At 40.5% G+C, this 20,735-nt stretch overlaps 1 protein-coding gene across 1 annotated transcript in view; it reads left to right on the top strand.

Moving 5' to 3' along the window:
- Window positions 1–20,735, top strand: part of LOC139758946 (glutamate receptor ionotropic, delta-2-like) — a 174,944-nt gene that overhangs the window by 146,317 nt on the left and 7,892 nt on the right. The window contains exons 8-9 of the mRNA XM_071680762.1: window positions 4,781–4,879; window positions 6,637–6,825. Coding sequence (XP_071536863.1) covers window positions 4,781–4,879; window positions 6,637–6,825 — 288 coding nt within the window. The remainder of the gene's footprint in view (window positions 1–4,780; window positions 4,880–6,636; window positions 6,826–20,735) is intronic.

The raw sequence follows: 20,735 nt of genomic DNA on the forward strand, positions 1-20,735 counted from the left end.
ACACACACACACACACACACACACACACACACACACACACATATGGATAACGGTTTAAACTGAAAGTCATGTCAGCATCATCATCAAACATTCCTCATACTGTTTCTTCCTTCTCCGCTGAATGAGATTACTGGGAATCCCGTCGTTGAAGTTCAGTCATGTCTTTACCACCTTTTTCCTAAACTCACTCACGCCTCCCTAGCCTGTTCCTCCTCACTAGCAGCCACACACAGTGACCAGTGGGAAAAAGAGCAGAAAAGAGCAGACAGGATCACCCTGGGCCCGTCTTACACTACCTATCATCTGGCCCTCTTCTTGCTGAATGTGTCCACTCTCACTGACTAACACCGGCGGTTCCCACTGCAGTTTGGCAATAAACTGCTGACGCAACCCCGTCACTGAGACCTCTTCCCCCGACGCCCCATCCACAGAGCTCGCAGGGAAACAGTCTCATACATACCATCGTGAACGTTGAAAACAATCCAAGTAAATAGCTCAGTTTTCTCTTTGTTAGGCAATGTGGTATGGCCAACCACTATATTTCTGTATCTATTCGTCACTTACTATTTAGCTAAGAGCATAATGTTGATATACCTCACTCACTTTCTTATCCAAAAAATAGAAATATCCAACTTGACTTTGGTCTTAAGGTCTTTTATGATTAGTTAACTATTTACTATTATGACCTCTCAGTTCTATGAAATCTGCATTACCGCAATTGTGTATTTTCAGCCGAATGGCTGCCTAAATTCAATAAACCGTTCGTTATTCATTTAATCGTTTATTTACACAAAAATCAATAAAGTTATCCTTCTCATCCTTTGCATATTTCTGTGAACGTCATTCATACTTTCCATTTTATCTATCTGTCTCTCTTTGAAAATTTTTCGTTGTTTAAAGTTATTCTGATTATATTGTTGGTATTCTTTTTTTTTTTTTTGCTTTGTCGCTGTCTCCCGCGTTTGCGAGGTAGCGCAAGGAAACAGACGAAAGAAATGGCCCAACCCACCCCCATACACATGTATATACATACGTCCACACACGCAAATATACATACCTACACAGCTTTCCATGGTTTACCCCAGACGCTTCACCTGCTTGATTCAATCCACTGACAGCACGTCAACCCCGGTATACCACATCGCTCCAATTCACTCTATTCCTTGCCCTCCTTTCACCCTCCTGCATGTTCAGGCCACGATCACACAAAATCTTTTTCACTCCATCTTTCCACCTCCAATTTGGTCTCCCTCTTCTCCTCGTTCCCTCCACCTCCGACACATATATCCTCTTGGTCAATCTTTCCTCACTCATTCTCTCCATGTGCCCAAACCATTTCAAAACACCCTCTTCTGCTCTCCCAACCACGCTCTTTTTATTTCCACACATCTCTCTTACCCTTACGTTACTTACTCGATCAAACCACCTCACACCACACATTGTCCTCAAACATCTCATTTCCAGCACATCCATCCGACTGCGCACAACTCTATCCATAGCCCACGCCTCGCAACCATACAACATTGTTGGAACCACTATTCCTTCAAACATACCCATTTTTGCTTTCCGAGATAATGTTCTCGACTTCCACACATTCTTCAAGGCTCCCAGAATTTTCGCCCCCTCCCCCACCCTATGATCCACTTCCGCTTCCATGGTTCCATCCGCTGCCAGATCCACTCCCAGATATCTAAAACACTTCACTTCCTCCAGTTTTTCTCCATTCAAACTCACCTCCCCATTGACTTGACCTTCAACCCTACTGTACCTAATAACCTTGCTCTTATTCACATTTACTCTTAACTTTCTTCTTTCACACACTTTACCAAACTCAGTCACCAGCTTCTGCAGTTTCTCACATGAATCAGCCACCAGCGCTGTATCATCAGCGAACAACAACTGACTCACTTCCCAAGCTCTCTCATCCCCAACAGACTTCATACTTGCCCCTCTTTCCAAAACTCTTGCATTCACCTTCCTAACAACCCCATCCATAAACAAATTAAACAACCATGGAGACATCACACACCCCTGCCGCAAACCTACATTCACTGAGAACCAATCACTTTCCTCTCTTCCTACACGTACACATGCCTTACATCCTCGATAAAAACTTTTCACTGCTTCTAACAACTTGCCTTCCACACCATATATTCTTAATACCTTCCACAGAGCATCTCTATCAACTCTATCATATGCCTTCTCCAGATCCATAAATGCTACATACAAATCCATTTGCTTTTCTAAGTATTTCTCACATACATTCTTCAAAGCAAACACCTGATCCACACATCCTCTACCACTTCTGAAACCACACTGCTCTTCCCCAATCTGATGCTCTGTACATGCCTTCACCCTCTCAATCAATACCCTCCCATATAATTTACCAGGAATACTCAACAAACTTATACCTCTGTAATTTGAGCACTCACTCTTATCCCCTTTGCCTTTGTACAATGGCACTATGCACGCATTCCGCCAATCCTCAGGCACCTCACCATGAGTCATACATACATTAAATAACCTTACCAACCAGTCAACAATACAGTCACCCCCTTTTTTGATAAATTCCACTGCAATACCATCCAAACCTGCTGCCTTGCCGGCTTTCATCTTCCGCAAAGCTTTTACTACCTCTTTTCTGTTTACCAAATCATTTTCCCTAACCCTCTCACTTTGCACACCACCTCGACCAAAACACCCTATATCTGCCACTCTATCATCAAACACATTCAACAAACCTTCAAAATACTCACTCCATCTCCTTCTCACATCACCACTACTTGTTATCACCTCCCCATTTGCGCCCTTCACTGAAGTTCCCATTTGCTCCCTTGTCTTACGCACTTTATTTACCTCCTTCCAGAACATCTTTTTATTCTCCCTAAAATTTAATGATACTCTCTCACCCCAACTCTCATTTGCCCTTTTTTTCACCTCTTGTTGGTATTCATCTCATGAAATTTTTTTCTGTGATCCTGACGGCAGCGCTGGCCGTCACAGCTTTTGAGAAATCCATCGACTCTCAATATGAAACTCCTTAGGTAAAAATTGAGGAATTAACTGATCGCAACTGTCAACTTTTCTTAAACGAGGTCAATGATGTGATAGTTAAGAGTTTTATGAAAGATGTAAGGACTAGGCAACCATGGGCCATTACATGAGATTAAAGGTTTTTAGGAAGGAAGCAAAGAAGTACTCCTATAGTATAAGAATGATGGATGAATGGAATATGGAATGAGAGAATAATGATAATGGACAGTTTACTCAAAGAAGATATATGATATTGAGATGGTTTAAGACATAAAGCCACCGAATGAGTCTCCCTCCACGTACAATACAAAGGACGATTACAAATGAATTACACACATAGTCCTGATGATGTATCTTCATGTGCTGAAAAAATATGCATATACACCTGACATGTCACTCGGGTTATCTTTCAGAATGTCACGTTAGTGCCAAAGGAATGGAAGAAAGCAAATGTTGTGCCTTTGTTTAAGAAACTGGAGAGGAGTTTTTCTGATGAGCATAGTCCGTAAAGCACTGGAAAAGATTGTGATAGAAAGCAAATGTACGACTGCCTGAAAGGGAGATACAACCTAAGTGAGAAATAGAGTAGATTCAAGAAAATGACGTCATATATGATAGATCTCAGAGGCTTTTATGAGAGATCTGTTTCAGAAAAAATACAAATTCGGGTCCACTGGGCTATCGTCTGCTTGCTCCTATGGAAGGATATGGCAATTGACAATGGGAGTCTGCCTTAAGCTGAGTAGACGTTCCGACAACAACAGACCCTAGTTGCGTTGCTTCGGTAAACGGCGGAATGGCAATTAGTGTCATGACCATTCATCATGCCATTTTCCTCTTCCTACCTCCTATATCGCCGGCATAATCTTCCGCTGGATAATAATATAATTCTCCGAAAATGTATGACTCAGCAGCCAGTAATTTTCAAACAGTCAAATGATATGAATGAATCATCAATATCTGTGTGTGGGCTTTGTTGTCGTGCATCTGGCAGCTTCTTAGGCGTGTCTGCAGACCGAGGACATACGAGACTAGCATGTAGGGCATAACCATGTTCTTCACAGTACCTAAGAAACGTAACATAATCAACATTACTAAATCTGCTTTCCAAATCAAGATGGAGGTGCCACAGTTATTGTTCTCGTGAGCAGTTGTTTCATTTCTAAAGAGTCTTATTCGGCTCGTGATGGAATACTGCTTACATATTTAGGGAGGCTTTTTTTTCCATCTCTTTATTAGTCAGAATGGAATAAGAAAAAATTCTTCCTCCTCATCAATTTTCACAGCAGTACCCCTGGTCATGCTGCTCTCTTCCTGTTCTACAGGTATCATTTTGGCTGCTGCTCTCTTAAGTCGTCTGCATGTGCCTCTGTTGCCAAGGCTTAAACCCATAACACGTGCCTGACTACTTTTCCCATAGTTTCTCTGTGAAAACCAGCCACACGAAGATTGACCGTTATGATACCTTCTTCCTTCAAACAGCGAAGCTGTGGAACAACTTACTTCTTTCTTTCCTCTTACCCTCTTCTTATAACCTTTCTACCTTTTGGAATCAATCACTATAGGAAAAGAAACAACTCACTCATTTGTCGTCTGCATGGCAGATATCTTTTCCACTGCTAGTGTGCATGTGCAACTGCAGCCCTTGCGACTCCAACCACAAGTAATAGATGTAAATTCAGTTGGCTTACGGTATTGCTTGATCAACCAATGTAAGGAATATATGATATCAAATGACATTTTTCAGAATGCCAAAGGTGGAATATACAAGGAGGTGTGGCAACTTTTCAACCATAAGGACCGAGACCGGAGCTTCGTTCCTTCCCAAGATATGGGCATTGATATGGTAAGGAAATGCTGTAGCACACACACACACACACACACACACACACACAAGCAAACCTTTATGGACCTCCATGGTGTAGCGGGTAGCGTTCCTGACCTTCACACAGGCACGGGCCGCCTGGGAGCAAATCCCCATAGGTTTTAAAGGCATTGTGCCCAACAGTTCTTAGCAAAATCTTCTGGTAGACTTAGAATGCAACAGTACCTAAATGAAACGACCCTTTATAGTGCTAAAAGATCTCAAAATTATGAACAGTCTAGATGGGGTTTAATTTGCATAGTTTGTGAAATTAGGCACTGCTATTGAAACGCTGTTTCAATAGCAACAGTAACAGAGTTTATGAACTCCCAGTTTGTCGTTGGAATTCATTCCTTTGTACGTCAGTGATAGGAGGAGGAAAGAAATGTACTGTATCTGCACTTAAAGGTAAGCATGAACTTTAGCCTTGATTTATGTTTGACTCGGGAGTGGGTTAGTAAGGTTGACTTTTTTGTACGGAGGGAAAGAAGGCGCACTCAGAGCTGACTAGTTTTGTCTATCAATAATGTTTTGATATTCTGTTTGAGGTTATGTGTAGACCCATGGCTACCGTGTGGTCTGTTACTCAACCTTTACAAGGTGCAGCAATGATGATGCTTTCTGTGGTTACAGGTGACTACAAAAAATGCAACGGTTTAGGTGGTTTAGGAGATGTTAAACCCTAAGAGATATTTGATGAGGTCCTCTGAGTTGGCAATGGAGAAGCATAGCCACAGGTGCAAATGCAGAATACACTCAGTCTACAACTGGATCTCATGGGAGGCCAACAATCAGGTTGTGGATCACTGCAATCTTAGAAACAGGCTATAATGATTAAACGACTTATGACATCTGCGTTTTAAGATAAGGTTCAGATCTCTGTCCTCTGCCAAGAACAAGATTAATGGTATCCTTTTGAGAGTAACTGCTATGCTAGAATTCATGGCTGATGTTCAACTTCAGCGTGGTGCTGAATTCATGGCTGATGTTCAACTTCAGCGTGGTGCTGAATTCATGGCTGATGTTCAACTTCAGCGTGGTGCTGAATTCAAATTCTGTTCACGATGAGAAATCCAATCGTCTCCCTATTGCGTGGAGCTAATTATATACATGATCACAGTATATTGATATCCTTTTCCATAAGTGCTTCATCTGCCTCCGTGTGGAAGGGCAGAGTCAGGTCTTTTTGTAATATCTTTTAAAAATCTGTTTCCCATCTTAGCGAGGTACCGTCAGGAACAGACGAATGAGCCTTGGAAATAAACCAACGGTTGCTCTCTTACTTCTTACCTGTGTTCCTGCTCTCGGAGAGTACTGACACAGTGCGGGAGGATATCCAGCTCTCCTTCATATCCAGCCTCTTTTAGAGGCCCTTTTCCGTGGCGAGGGATGGTATGTATGGCGCAAGAGAGAAAAACCACTTTTGCATAGTTCATAGATGTGATGCACAGTGGTACTTAAGAACTTTTGTTGTTGTTGTTATTTTTTTTTGTTGGTTGTGAAACAGACGAAGACAATGATAAGGAACTCTTACTTGTTCATATCGCATTACATATGATTCTGATAGTATCTTTTATTTATATGATGTGTAAAAGTCCACGCAGGTCACTTATGTATACAGCGCCTGTCTGCACTGGGATAAGTGACCTTATTCAAAATATAGATAGAGAAGTTCCACTATGCGACAATTATCGATATGTATAAAGAAAGTTATCAAGCCTAATTTTTCTCCCTGGCAGGTCTTGAAGCATAAATTTGTGTTAATCAACGCTCAGCTAAACTCAAGGATGATGGCCACTCAGCGGGGACGAGAAAAATTCTACTTCGCTCGTGAAACCTTCCTTTCCCAAGGTTACGGCATCGCCTGCAGTAGTGGCTCACCCTTCAAGGACATCTTCAGCAGAATGTCAGTGCTCTCTGAAATTTCAGTATATCAAAGTCATGCATTTCTTTTCTTGATTTTTATGTTATAGTTGAATGTGCTTTGCAATGGAGCGTTCATTCATAAAAAAATACCTTAGATTATTTTAGATTAGTTATCTGGAGGTTGCCCCTTGCACATTTGTCTTTAGCCTCTGGTTCCAGTGTAACATCCTCACCAGATTCCCTCTCGCCTAAAAGAATATGAGGATGAGAATACCAGCTTCGTGGATTACATTATTGTTTTCATATAGTAGTGAGTGGTAGAATGAAGAAGTAAGATTATTAATGAAAGAGAAGAGAGAGGCATTTGGTCGATTTTTGCAGGAAAGTAGTGCAAGTGACTGGGAGATGTATAAAAGAAGGGGCAGGAGGTCAAGAGAAAGGTGCATGAGGCGAGAAAGAGGGGAAATGAGAGTTGAGGCGAGAGAGTATCATTAATCGTTTAGGAGAATAAAAAGATGTTTTCGAAGGAGGTGAATAAAGTGCGTGAGACAGGAGAACAAATGGGAACATCAGTGAAAGGGGCTAATGAGCAGGTAATAAAAAAGTAGGGGTGATGTGAGAAGAAGATGGGGCGAGTATTTTGAAGGTTTGTTGAATGTACTTGATGATAGAGTGGCATATATAGGGTGTTTTGGTCGAGGTGGTGTGCGAAATGAAAGGGTCACGGAGATCTGGTAGTGAAAGCTTTGCGGAAAATGAAAGCCGGCAAGGCGGCGGGTTTGGAAGGTATTGCAGTGGAATTTATTAAAAAAGGGTGTGACTGTGTTGTTAACTGTATGGTGAGGATATTCAATGTATGTATGGCTCATGATGAAGTGCTTGCGGATTGGCGGAATGCATGCATAGTGCCATTGTACAAAGGCAAAGGGGATAAAGGCGAGTGTTCAAATTACAGAGGTATAAGTTTGTTGAGTATTCCAGGGAAATTTTATGGGAGGGTATTGATCGAGAGGGTGAAGGCATGTAGAGAGCATCAGATCGGGGAAGAGCAGTGTGCTTTTAGAAGTGGTAGAGGATGTGTGGATCAGGAGTTTGCTTTGAAGAATATATGTGAGAAATACTTAGAGAAACAAATGGATTTGTATGTAGCATATATGGATCTGGAGAAAGTATATGATAGAGTTGATAGAGATGCTCTGTGGAAGGTATTAAGAGTATATGGTGGGGGAGACAAGTTCCTGGAAGCAGTGAAAAGTTTTTATCGAGGATAAAAGGAAGAGAGGAAAGTGATCGGTTCTCATTGAATGTCAGTTTGCGTCAGGGTTGCGTGATGTCTCCATGGTTGTTTAATTTGTGTATGGATGGGGTTGTTAGAGAGATGAATGCAAGAAATTTGGAGAGAGGGGCAAGTTTCCAGTCTGTTGTGGATGAAAGAGCTGGGAAGTGAGTCAGATGTTGTTCGCTGATGAGACAGCGCTGGTGGCTGATTCGGGTGAGAAGCTGCAGAAGCTGGTGACTGAGTTTGGTAAAGTGTGTGAAAGAAGAAAGCTGAGACTAAATGTGAATAAGAGCAATGTTATTGGGTACAGTAAAGTTGAAGGACAAGCAAAATGGGAGGTAAGATTGAATGGAGAAAAGCTGGAGGAAGTGAAGTGTTTTAGATATCTTGGAGTGGATTTGGCAGTGGAAATGAGTCACAGGTTGGGGGAGGGGGCGAAAGTTTTGGAAGCGTTCAAAAATGTGTGGAAGGCGAGAACATTATGTCGGAAGAAAAAATGGGTATGTTTGAAGGAATAGTGGTTCGAACAATGTTATGTGGTTGCAAGGCGTGGGCTATAGATAGAGTTGTGCGGAGGAGGGTGGATGTGTTGGATATAAGATGTTTGAGGACAATATGTGGTGTGAGGTGGTTTGATCGAGTAAGTAATGAAAGGGTAAGAGAGATGTGTGGTAATAAAAAGAATTTGGTTGAGAGAGCAGAAAATGGTGTATTGAAATAGTTTGGTCACATGGAGAGAATGAGTGGGGATAGATTGACAAAGAGGATGTATGTGTCAGAGGTGTATGAAACGAGAAGTAGGAGGCCAAATTGGAGATGGAAGAATGGAGTGAAGAATATTTTGAGCGATCGGGGCCTGAACACGCAGGAGGGTTAAAGGCGTGCAAGGTATAGAGTGAATTGGAACAATGTGGTATACCGTGGTCGACGTGCTGTCAATGGATTGAACGAAGGCATTTGAAATGTCAGCGGTAAACCATGGAAAGTTTTGTGGGGCCTGGGTGTGGAAAGGGAGCTGTGGTTCCGGGGCATTATACATAACAGATAGAGACTGAGTGTGAACGAATGTGGCCTTTGTTGTCTTTTCCTAACGCTACCTCGCGCCCATGCGATGAAAGGGGTTATCATTTGATGTGTGGCGGGGTAGCGACGGGATTGAATAAAGGCAGCAAGTATGAATTATGTACATGTATAAATATGTCTGTGTATATATTTTCTTTCTTTCAAACTATTCGCCCTTTCCCGCGTTAACGAGGTAGCGTTAAGAACAGAGAACTGGGCCTTTGAGGGAATATCCTCACCTGGCCCCCTTCTCTGTTCCTTCTTTTGGAAAATTAAAATATATATATATATATATATATATATATATATATATATATATATATATATATATATATATATATATATATATATATATATATATATATATATTTATATATATAGAGTGAAGAGTGAATGTTGGGGTGAAGAGGGTGGTGAGAGTAAGTGAGCTTGGGAAGGAGACCTGTGTGAGGAAGTACCAGGAGAGACTGAGTACAGAATGGAAAAAGGTGAGAACAATGGAAGTAAGGGGAGTGGGGGAGGAATGGGATGTATTTAGGGAATCAGTGATGGATAGCGCCAAAGATGCTTGTGGCATGAGAAGAGTGGGAGGTGGGTTTATTAGAAAGGGTAGTGAGTGGTGGGATGAAGAAGTAAGAGTATTAGTGAAAGAGAAGAGAGAGGCATTTGGACGATTTTTGCAGGGAAAAAATGCAATTGAGTGGGAGATGTATAAAAGAAAGAGACAGGAGGTCAAGAGAAAGGTGCAAGAGGTGAAAAAAAGGGCAAATGAGAGTTGGGGTGAGAGAGTATCATTAAATTTTAGGGAGAATAAAAAGATGTTCTGGAAGGAGGTAAATAAAGTGCGTAAGACAAGGGAGCAAATGGGAACTTCAGTGAAGGGCGCAAATGGGGAGGTGATAACAAGTAGTGGTGACGTGAGAAGGAGATGGAGTGAGTATTTTGAAGGTTTGTTGAATGTGTTTGATGATAGAGTGGCAGATATAGGGTGTTTTGGTCGAGGTGGTGTGCAAAGTGAGAGGGTTAGGGAAAATGATTTGGTAAACAGAGAAGAGGTAGTGAAAGCTTTGCGGAAGATGAAAGCCGGCAAGGCAGCAGGTTTGGATGGTATTGCAGTGGAATTTATTAAAAAAGGGGGTGACTGTATTGTTGACTGGTTGGTAAGGTTATTTAATGTATGTATGACTCATGGTGAGGTGCCTGAGGATTGGCGGAATGCGTGCATAGTGCCATTGTACAAAGGCAAAGGGGATAAGAGTGAGTGCTCAAATTACAGAGGTATAAGTTTGTTGTGTATTCCTGGTAAATTATATTTGAGGGTATTGATTGAGAGGGTGAAGGCATGTACAGAGCATCAGATTGGGGAAGAGCAGTGTGGTTTCAGAAGTGGTAGAGGATGTGTGGATCAGGTGTTTGCTTTGAAGAATGTATGTGAGAAATACTTAGAAAAGCAAATGGATTTGTATGTAGCATTTATGGATCTGGAGAAGGCATATGATAGAGTTGATAGAGATGCTCTGTGGAAGGTATTAAGAATATATGGTGTGGGAGGAAAGTTGTTAGAAGCAGTGAAAAGTTTTTATCGAGGATGTAAGGCATGTGTACGTGTAGGAAGAGAGGAAAGTGATTGGTTCTCAGTGAATGTAGGTTTGCGGCAGGGGTGTGTGATGTCTCCATGGTTGTTTAATTTGTTTATGGATGGGGTTGTTAGGGAGGTAAATGCAAGAGTTTTTGAAAGAGGGGCAAGTATGAAGTCTGTTGGGGATGAGAGAGCTTGGGAAGTGAGTCAGTTGTTGTTCGCTGATGATACAGCGCTGGTGGCTGATTCATGTGAGAAACTGCAGAAGCTGGTGACTGAGTTTGGTAAAGTGTGTGGAAGAAGAAAGTTAAGAGTAAATGTGAATAAGAGCAAGGTTATTAGGTACAGTAGGGTTGAGGGTCAAGTCAATGGGAGGTGAGTTTGAATGGAGAAAAACTGGAGGAAGTGAAGTGTTTTAGATATCTGGGAGTGGATCTGGCAGCGGATGGAACCATGGAAGCGGAAGTGGATCATAGGGTGGGGGAGGGGGCGAAAATTCTGGGGGCCTTGAAGAATGTGTGGAAGTCGAGAACATTACCTCGGAAAGCAAAAATGGGTATGTTTGAAGGAATAGTGGTTCCAATAATGTTGTATGGTTGCGAGGCGTGGGCTATGGATAGAGTTGTGCGCAGGAGGATGGATGTGCTGGAAATGAGATGTTTGAGGACAATGTGTGGTGTGAGGTGGTTTGATCGAGTGAGTAACGTAAGGGTAAGAGAGATGTGTGGAAATAAAAAGAGCGTGGTTGAGAGAGCAGAAGAGGGTGTTTTGAAGTGGTTTGGGCACGTGGAGAGAATGAGTGAGGAAAGATTGACCAAGAGGATATATGTGTCGGAGGTGGAGGGAACGAGGAGAAGAGGGAGGCCAAATTGGAGGTGGAAAGAGGGAGTGAAAAAGATTTTGTGTGATCGGGGCCTGAACATGCAGGAGGGTGAAAGGAGGGCAAGGAATAGAGTGAATTGGAGGGATGTGGTATACCGGGGTTGACGTGCTGTCAGTGGATTGAATCAAGGCATGTGAAGCGTCTGGGGTAAACCATGGAAAGCTGTGTAGGTATGTATATTTGCGTCTGTGGACGTATGTATATACATGTGTATGGGGGGAGGGTTGGGCCATTTCTTTCGTCTGTTTCCTTGCGCTACCTCGCAAACGCGGGAGACAGCGACAAAGTATAATAAATAAATAAATATATATATATATATATATATATATATATATATATATATATATATATAAATATATATATATATATATATATATATATATATATATATATATATATATATATATATATATATATATATATATATATATATATATATATATATATATATATATATATTATATATATATATATATATATATATATATATATATATATATATATATATATATATATATACGTTGAAATGTATAGGTATGTATATGTGTGTGTGTAGACGTGTATGTATATACAAGTGTATGTGGGTGGGTTGGGCCATTCTTTCTTCTGTTTCCTTGCGCTAACCTCGCTTACGCGTGAGACAGCGACAAAGTATACTAAATGTAAATATATATATTTTTATATATATATATATATATATATATATATATATATATATATATATATATATATATATATATATATATATATATATATATATATATATATATTTACATATATATATATATATATATATATATATATATATATATATATATATATATATATACTATATATATATATATATATATATTTCATATATATATATATATATATATATATATATATATTTTTTTTTTTGCCGTTGTCTCCCGCGTTTGCGAGGTAGCGCAAGGAAACAGACGAAGAAGTGGCCCAACCCACCCCCATACACATGTATATACATACGTCCACACACGCAAAATATACATACCTACACAGCTTTCCATGGTTTACCCCAGACGCTTCACATGCCCTGATTCAGTCCACTGACAGCACGTCAACCCCGGTATACCACACCGATCCAATTCACTCTATTCCTTGCCCTCCTTTCACCCTCCTGCATGTTCAGGCCCCGATCACACAAAATCTTTTTCTCTCCATCTTTCCACCTCCAATTTGGTCTCCCACTTCTCCTCGGTCTCCCCACCTCCGACACATATATCCTCTTGGTCAACCTTTCCTCACTCATTCTCTCCATGTGCCCAAACCATTTCAAAACACCCTCTTCTGCTCTCTCAACCACGCTCTTTTTATTTCCACACATCTCTCTTACCCTTACGTTACTTACTCGATCAAACCACCTCACACCACACATTGTCCTCAAACAGCTCATCTCCAGCACATCCACCCTCCTGCGCACAACTCTATCCATAGCCCACTCCTCGCAACCATACAACATACTAATTTTTGCTTTCCGAGATCATGTTCTCGACTTCCACACATTCTTCAAGGCTTCCAGAATTTTCGCCCCCTCCCACACCCTATGATCCACTTCCGCTTCCATGGTTCCATCCGCTGCCAGGTCTACTCCAGATATCTAAAACACTTTACTTCCTCCAGTTTTTCTCCATTCAAACTTACCTCCCAATTGACTTGACCCCCAACCCTACGTTACCTAATAACCTTGCTCTTATTCACATTTACTCTTAACTTTCTTCTTTCACACACTTTGCCAAACTCAGTCACCAGCTTCTGCAGTTTCTCACATGAATCAGCCACCAGCGCTGTATCATCAGCGAACAACAACTGACTCACTTCCCAAGCTCTCTCATCCCCAACAGACTTCATACTTGCCCCTCTTTCCAAAACTCTTGCATTTACCTCCCTAACAACCCCATCCATAAACAAATGAAACAACCATGGAGACATCACACACCCTGCCGCAAACCTACATTCACTGAGAACCAATCACTTTCCTCTCTTCCTACACGGACACATGCCTTACATCCCCGATTAAAACTTTTCACTGCTTCTAACAACTTGCCTCCCACACCATATATTCTTAATACCTTCCACAGAGCATCTCTATCAACTCTATCATATGCCTTCTCCAGATCCATAAATGCTACATACAAATCCATTTGCTTTTCTAAGTATTTCTCACATACATTCTTCAAAGCAAACACCTGATCCACACATCCTCTACCACTTCTGAAACCACACTGCTCTTCCCCAATCTGATGCTCTGTACGTGCCTTCACCCTCTCAATCAAAACCCTCCCATATAATTTACCAGGAATACTCAACAAACTTATACCTCTGTAATTTGAGCACTCACTCTTATCCCCTTTGCCTTTGTACAATGGCACTATGCACGCATTCCGCCAATCCTCAGGCACCTCACCATGAGTCATACATACATTAAATAACCTTATCAACCAGTCAATAATACAGTCACCTCCTTTTTAATAAATTCCACTGCAATACCATCCAAACCTGCTGCCTTGCCGGCTTTCATCTTCCGCAAAGATTTTACTACCTCTTCTCTGTTTACCAAATCATTTTCCCTAACCCTCTCACTTTGCACACCACCTCGACCAAAACACCCTATATCTGCGACTCTATCATCAAACACATTCAACAAACCTTCAAAATACTCAAAATACTCAAAATATTTCTATGTATATATACATATATATATATATATATATATATATATATATATATATATATATATATATATATATATATATATATATATATATATATATATATATATATATATATATATATATATATATATATATATATATATATATATATATATATATATATATATATATATTTATTTTTATTATACTTTGTCGCTGTCTCCCGCGTTTGCGAGGTAGCGCAAGGAAACAGACGAAAGAAATGGCCCAACCCCCCCCATACACATGTATATACATACGTCCACACACGCAAATATACATACCTACACAGCTTTCCATGGTTTACCCCAGACGCTTCACATGTCCTGCTTCAATCCACTGACAGCACGTCAACCCCGGTATACCACATCGCTACAATTCACTCTATTCCTTGCCCTCCTTTCACCCTCCTGCATGCTCAGGCCCCGATCACACAAAATCTTTTTCACTCCATCTTTCCACCTCCAATTTGGTCTCCCTCTTCTCCTTGTTCCCTCCACCTCCGACACATATATCCTCTTGGTCAATCTTTCCTCACTCATCCTCTCCATGTGCCCAAACCACTTCAAAACACCCTCTTCTGCTCTCTCAACCACGCTCTTTTTATTTCCACACATCTCTCTTACCCTTACGTTACTCACTCGATCAAACCACCTCACACCACACATTGTCCTCAAACATCTCATTTCCAGCACATCCATCCTCCTGCGCACAACTCTATCCATAGCCCACGCCTCGCAACCATACAACATTGTTGGAACCACTATTCCTTCAAACATACCCATTTTTGCTTTCCGAGATAATGTTCTCGACTTCCACACATTCTTCAAGGCCCCCAGGATTTTCGCCCCCTCCCCCACCCTATGATCCACTTCCGCTTCCATGGTTCCATCCGCTGCCAGATCCACTCCCAGATATCTAAAACACTTCACTTCCTCCAGTTTTTCTCCATTCAAACTCACCTCCCAATTGACTTGACCCTCAACCCTACTGTACCTAATAACCTTGCTCTTATTCACATTTACTCTTAACTTTCTTCTTCCACACACTTTTCCAAACTCAGTCACCAGCTTCTGCAGTTTCTCATATGAATCAGCCACCAGCGCTGTATCATCAGCGAACAACAACTGACTCACTTCCCAAGCTCTCTCATCCCCAACAGACTTCATACTTGCCCCTCTTTCCAAAACTCTTGCATTTACCTCCCTAACAACCCCATCCATAAACAAATTAAACAACCATGGAGACATCACACACCCCTGCCGCAAACCTACATTCACTGAGAACCAATCACTTTCCTCTCTTCCTACACGTACACATGCCTTACATCCTCGATAAAAACTTTTCACTGCTTCTAACAACTTTCCTCCCACACCATATATTCTTAATACCTTCCACAGAGCATCTCTATCAACTCTATCATATGCCTTCTCCAGATCCATAAATGCTACATACAAATCCATTTGCTTTTCTAAGTATTTCTCACATACATTCTTCAAAGCAAACACCTGATCCACACATCCTCTACCACTTCTGAAACCACACTGCTCTTCCCCAATCTGATGCTCTGTACATGCCTTCACCCTCTCAATCAATACCCTCCCATATAATTTACCAGGAATACTCAACAAACTTATACCTCTGTAATTTGAGCACTCACTCTTATCCCCTTTGCCTTTGTACAATGGCACTATGCACGCATTCCGCCAATCCTCAGGCACCTCACCATGAGTCATACATACATTAAATAACCTTACCAACCAGTCAACAATACAGTCACCCCCTTTTTTAATAAATTCCACTGCAATACCATCCAAACCTGCTGCCTTGCCGGCTTTCATCTTCCGCAAAGCTTTCACTACCTCTTCTCTGTTTACCAAATCATTTTCCCTAACCCTCTCACTTTGCACACCACCTCGACCAAAACACCCTATATCTGCTACTCTATCATCAAACACATTCAACAAACCTTCAAAATACTCACTCCATCTCCTCACATCACCACTACTTGTTATCACCTCCCCACTTGCGCCCTTCACCGAAGTTCCCATTTGCTCCCTTGTCTTACGCACTTTATTTACCTCCTTCCAGAACATCTTTTTATTCTCCCTAAAATTTAATGATACTCTCTCACCCCAACTCTCATTTGCCCTTTTTTTTCACCTCTTGCACCTTTCTCTTAACCTCCTGTCTCTTTCTTTTATACATCTCCCACTCAATTGCATTTTTTCCCTGCAAAAATCGTCCAAATGCCTCTCTCTTCTCTTTCACTAATACTCTTACATCTTCATCCCACCACTCACTACCCTTTCTAATCAACCCACCTCCCACTCTTCTCATGCCACAAGCATCTTTTGCGCAATCCATCACTGATTCCCTAAATACATCCCATTCCTCCCCCACTCCCCTTACTTCCATTGTTCTCACCTTTTTCCATTCTGTACTCAGTCTCTCCTGGTACTTCCTCACACAGGTCTCCTTCTCAAGCTCACTTACTCTCACCACCCTCTTCACCCCAACATTCACTCTTCTTTTCTGAAAACCCATACAAATCTTCACCTTAGCCTCCACAAGATAATGATCAGACATCCCTCCAGTTGCACCTCTCAGCACATTAACATCCAAAAGTCTCTCTTTCGCACGCCTGTCAATTAACACGTAATCCAATAACGCTCTCTGGCCATCTCTCCTACTTACATAAGTATACTTATGTATATCTCGCTTTTTAAACCAGGTATTCCCAATCATCAGTCCTTTTTCAGCACATAAATCTACAAGCTCTTCACCATTTCCATTTATAACACTGAACACCCCATGTATACCAATTATTCCCTCAACTGCCACATTACTCACCTTTGCATTTAAATCACCCATCACTATGACCCTGTCTCGTGCATGAAAACCACTAACACACTCATTCAGCTGCTCCCAAAACACTTGCCTCTCTTGATCTTTCTTCTCATGCCCAGGTGCATATGCACCAATAATCACCCACCTCTCTCCATCAACTTTCAGTTTTACCAATATTAATCGAGAATTTACTTTCTTACACTCTATCACATACTCCCACAACTCCTGTTTCAGGAGTATTGCTACTCCTTCCCTTGCTCTTGTCCTCTCACTAACCCCTGACTTTAATCCCCAGACATTCCCAAACCACTCTTCCCCTTTGCCCTTGAGCTTCGTTTCACTCAGAGCCAAAACATCCAGGTTCCTTTCCTCAAACATACTACCTATCTCTCCTTTTTTCACATCTTGGTTACATCCACACACATTTAGGCACCCCACTCTGAGCCTTCGAGGAGGATGAGCACTCCCCGCGTGACTCCTTCTGTTTCCCATTTTAGAAAGTTAATACAAGGAGGGGAGGATTTCTGGCCCCCCGCTCCCGTCCCCTCTAGTCGCTTTCTACGACACGCGAGGAATACGTGGGAAGTATTCTTTCACCCCTATCCCCACGGATAATATACATATATATACACATATACACATACACACACATACACATACATACGCACATATACACACACACACACATACATATATATACATATGAGAAATGTAAGAAACAATTTAGAAAACTGAAACTTCTAGCTTGAAATGAATGAAAAAAAGAATGTCACATAATGGTTCAACCTCTGGCTATGGAAAAAAGGAAATGTATAATTTATTTACACAAACGTCAATGGCAGTTCTCATCAATTCAATTTAACCACTGTATCAATAAGCTTCAATGTCTAAGCTACATTTTTCTCCAATTTCACTATTTTCCTTCACATTTTCAATTGTGTCTGAAGGTTCTACTTCAAGAGTGATTGTTTTTCCAGTAAGGGTCTTCACATCTTGGTTACATCCACACACATTTAGGCACCCCACTCTGAGCCTTCGAGGAGGATGCTTTACTTGTGGTGCTGACTTCCCTCTTTAAATTTGATCGCCGTTTCCCGCGTAGTTCACTTTCTGTAGATGATGTGTATGTCTTGGTAGGAATGTAGATGCAGCTGTAGAGGATGTACGCGCCACTGTAGAGGATGCACGTGTCACTGTAGAGGATGCACGTGCCACTGTATATATATATATATATATATATATATATATATATATATATATATATATATATATATATATATATATATATATATATATATATATATATATATATATCTATATATATATATATATATATATATATATATAAATATATATATATATATACATATCATTTATTTATTAATTTGCTTTGTCGCTGCCTTCCGCGTTAGCGAGGTAGCGCAAGGAAACAGACGAAAGAATGGCCCAACCCACCCACATACACATACATACATGTCCATACACACAAATATACATACCTATCATCTCAACGTATATATATATACATATATACATATATATATATATATATATATATATATATATATATATATATATATATATATATATATATATATATATATATATATATATATATGTATATACATACTTATATACATATATATATTTTTTTTTTTTTTTTTTTGCTTTGTCGCTGTCTCTCGCGTTTGCGAGGTAGCGCAAGGAAACAGACGAAAGAAATGGCCCAACCCACCCCCATACACATGCCTTGATTCAATCCACTGACAGCACGTCAACCCCGGTATACCACATCGCTCCAATTCACTCTATTCTTTGCAGAAGCTGGTGACTGAGTTTGGTAAAGTGTGTGAAAGAAGAAAGTTAAGAGTAAATGTGAATAAGAGCAAGGTTATTAGGTACAGTAGGGTTGCGGGTCAAGTCAATTGGGAGGTAAGTTTGAATGGAGAAAAACTGGAGGAAGTAAAGTGTTTTAGATATCTGGGAGTGGATCTGGCAGCGGATGGAACCATGGAAGCGGAAGTGGATCTTAGGGTGGGGAGGGGGCGAAAATCCTGGGAGCCTTAAAGAATGTGTGGAAGTCGAGAACATTACCTCGGAAAGCAAAAATGGGGATGTTTGAAGGAATAGTGGTTCCAACAATGTTGTTTGGTTGCGAGGCGTGGGCTATGGATAGAGTAGTGCGCAGGAGGATGGATGTGCTGGAAATGAGATGTTTGAGGACAATGTGTGGTGTGAGGTGGTTTGATCGAGTAAGTAACGTAAGGGTAAAAGAGATGTGTGGAAATAAAAAGATCGTGGTTGAGAGAGCGGAAGAGGGTGTTTTGAAATGGTTTGGGCACATGGAGAGAATGAGTGAGGAAAGATTGACCAAGACGATATATGTGTCGGAGGTGGAGGGAACGAGGAGAAGTGGGAGACCAAATTGGAGGTGGAAAGATGGAGTGAAAAAGATTTTTTGTGATCGGGGCCTGAACATGCAGGAGGGTGAAAGGAGGGCAAGGAATAGAGTGAATTGGATCGATGTGGTATACCGGGGTTGACGTGCTGTCAGTGGATTGAATCAGGGCATGTGAAGCGTCTGGGGTAAACCATGGAAAGCTGTGTAGGTATGTATATTTGCGTGTGTGGACGTATGTATATACATGTGTATGGGGGTGGGTTGGGCCATTTCTTTCGTCTGTTTCCTTGCGCTACCTCGCAAACGCGGGAGACAGCGACAAAGAAAAATAATAATATATATATATTATATATATATATATATATATATATATATATATATATATATATATATATATATATATATATATATATATATATATATATATATATATATATATATATATATATATATATATATATATATGGTCTCCTAAAAACTCACTAGGACGGATGTCCCCGAAGACAATTATATCATCTGTTAATTCTCCTAGTTATATATTATCTAAATGGTTAGCAAAAATCTTAGTAATATTCAAGATAATATCTCTTCATCGCATGTCATTAATAGCTTAGATTTTGTAAACAAAGTTAGAAACATTAATTTGCCTGATCATATACTCCTTAATTTTGATGTGAATTCCCTTTTCACTGAAGTACCCATTAATGAAACCATGACATATTAATGAAGGATATTGCCCGTTTTCAGTCTTGCCTTGCCCCTGCCCATAAAAACTTTTGTTGATTTAATAGAACTTTGTGTTCCCAATAATGTTTTCCAAGATGATGAAGGTAATTTCTATAGACAGAAATTTGGTCTTGCCATGGGTAACCCTCTTAGTCCTATTATTAGTAACTTGTTTATGGAATATTTTGAGACTGAAATTCTAACTTCGATCAATAATTATGTCGGTACTGGACTTGAAGCGAAGTATTTATCGTCTGTTTTCAAACATCCAATTTTACTGCTTTACACCACTCTAATTCGTAAATCATGCCATGTTTTAAAATCCTGTTTATGAAATGGACAGTGGATGATATGGAATTTGTTTTTGTTGAGACTAACCGTATTTTTTTTTTGTTTCGAAAAGATGCTCGTGCTTTACTTCATCGAACTTGTTCAGAATTTTGAACACGGATTAAGTCACCGTGAAGTTTACGTTTTTTAA

Source organism: Panulirus ornatus, chromosome 32, assembly GCF_036320965.1.
Source record: "Panulirus ornatus isolate Po-2019 chromosome 32, ASM3632096v1, whole genome shotgun sequence".
NCBI lineage: Eukaryota > Metazoa > Arthropoda > Malacostraca > Decapoda > Palinuridae > Panulirus > Panulirus ornatus.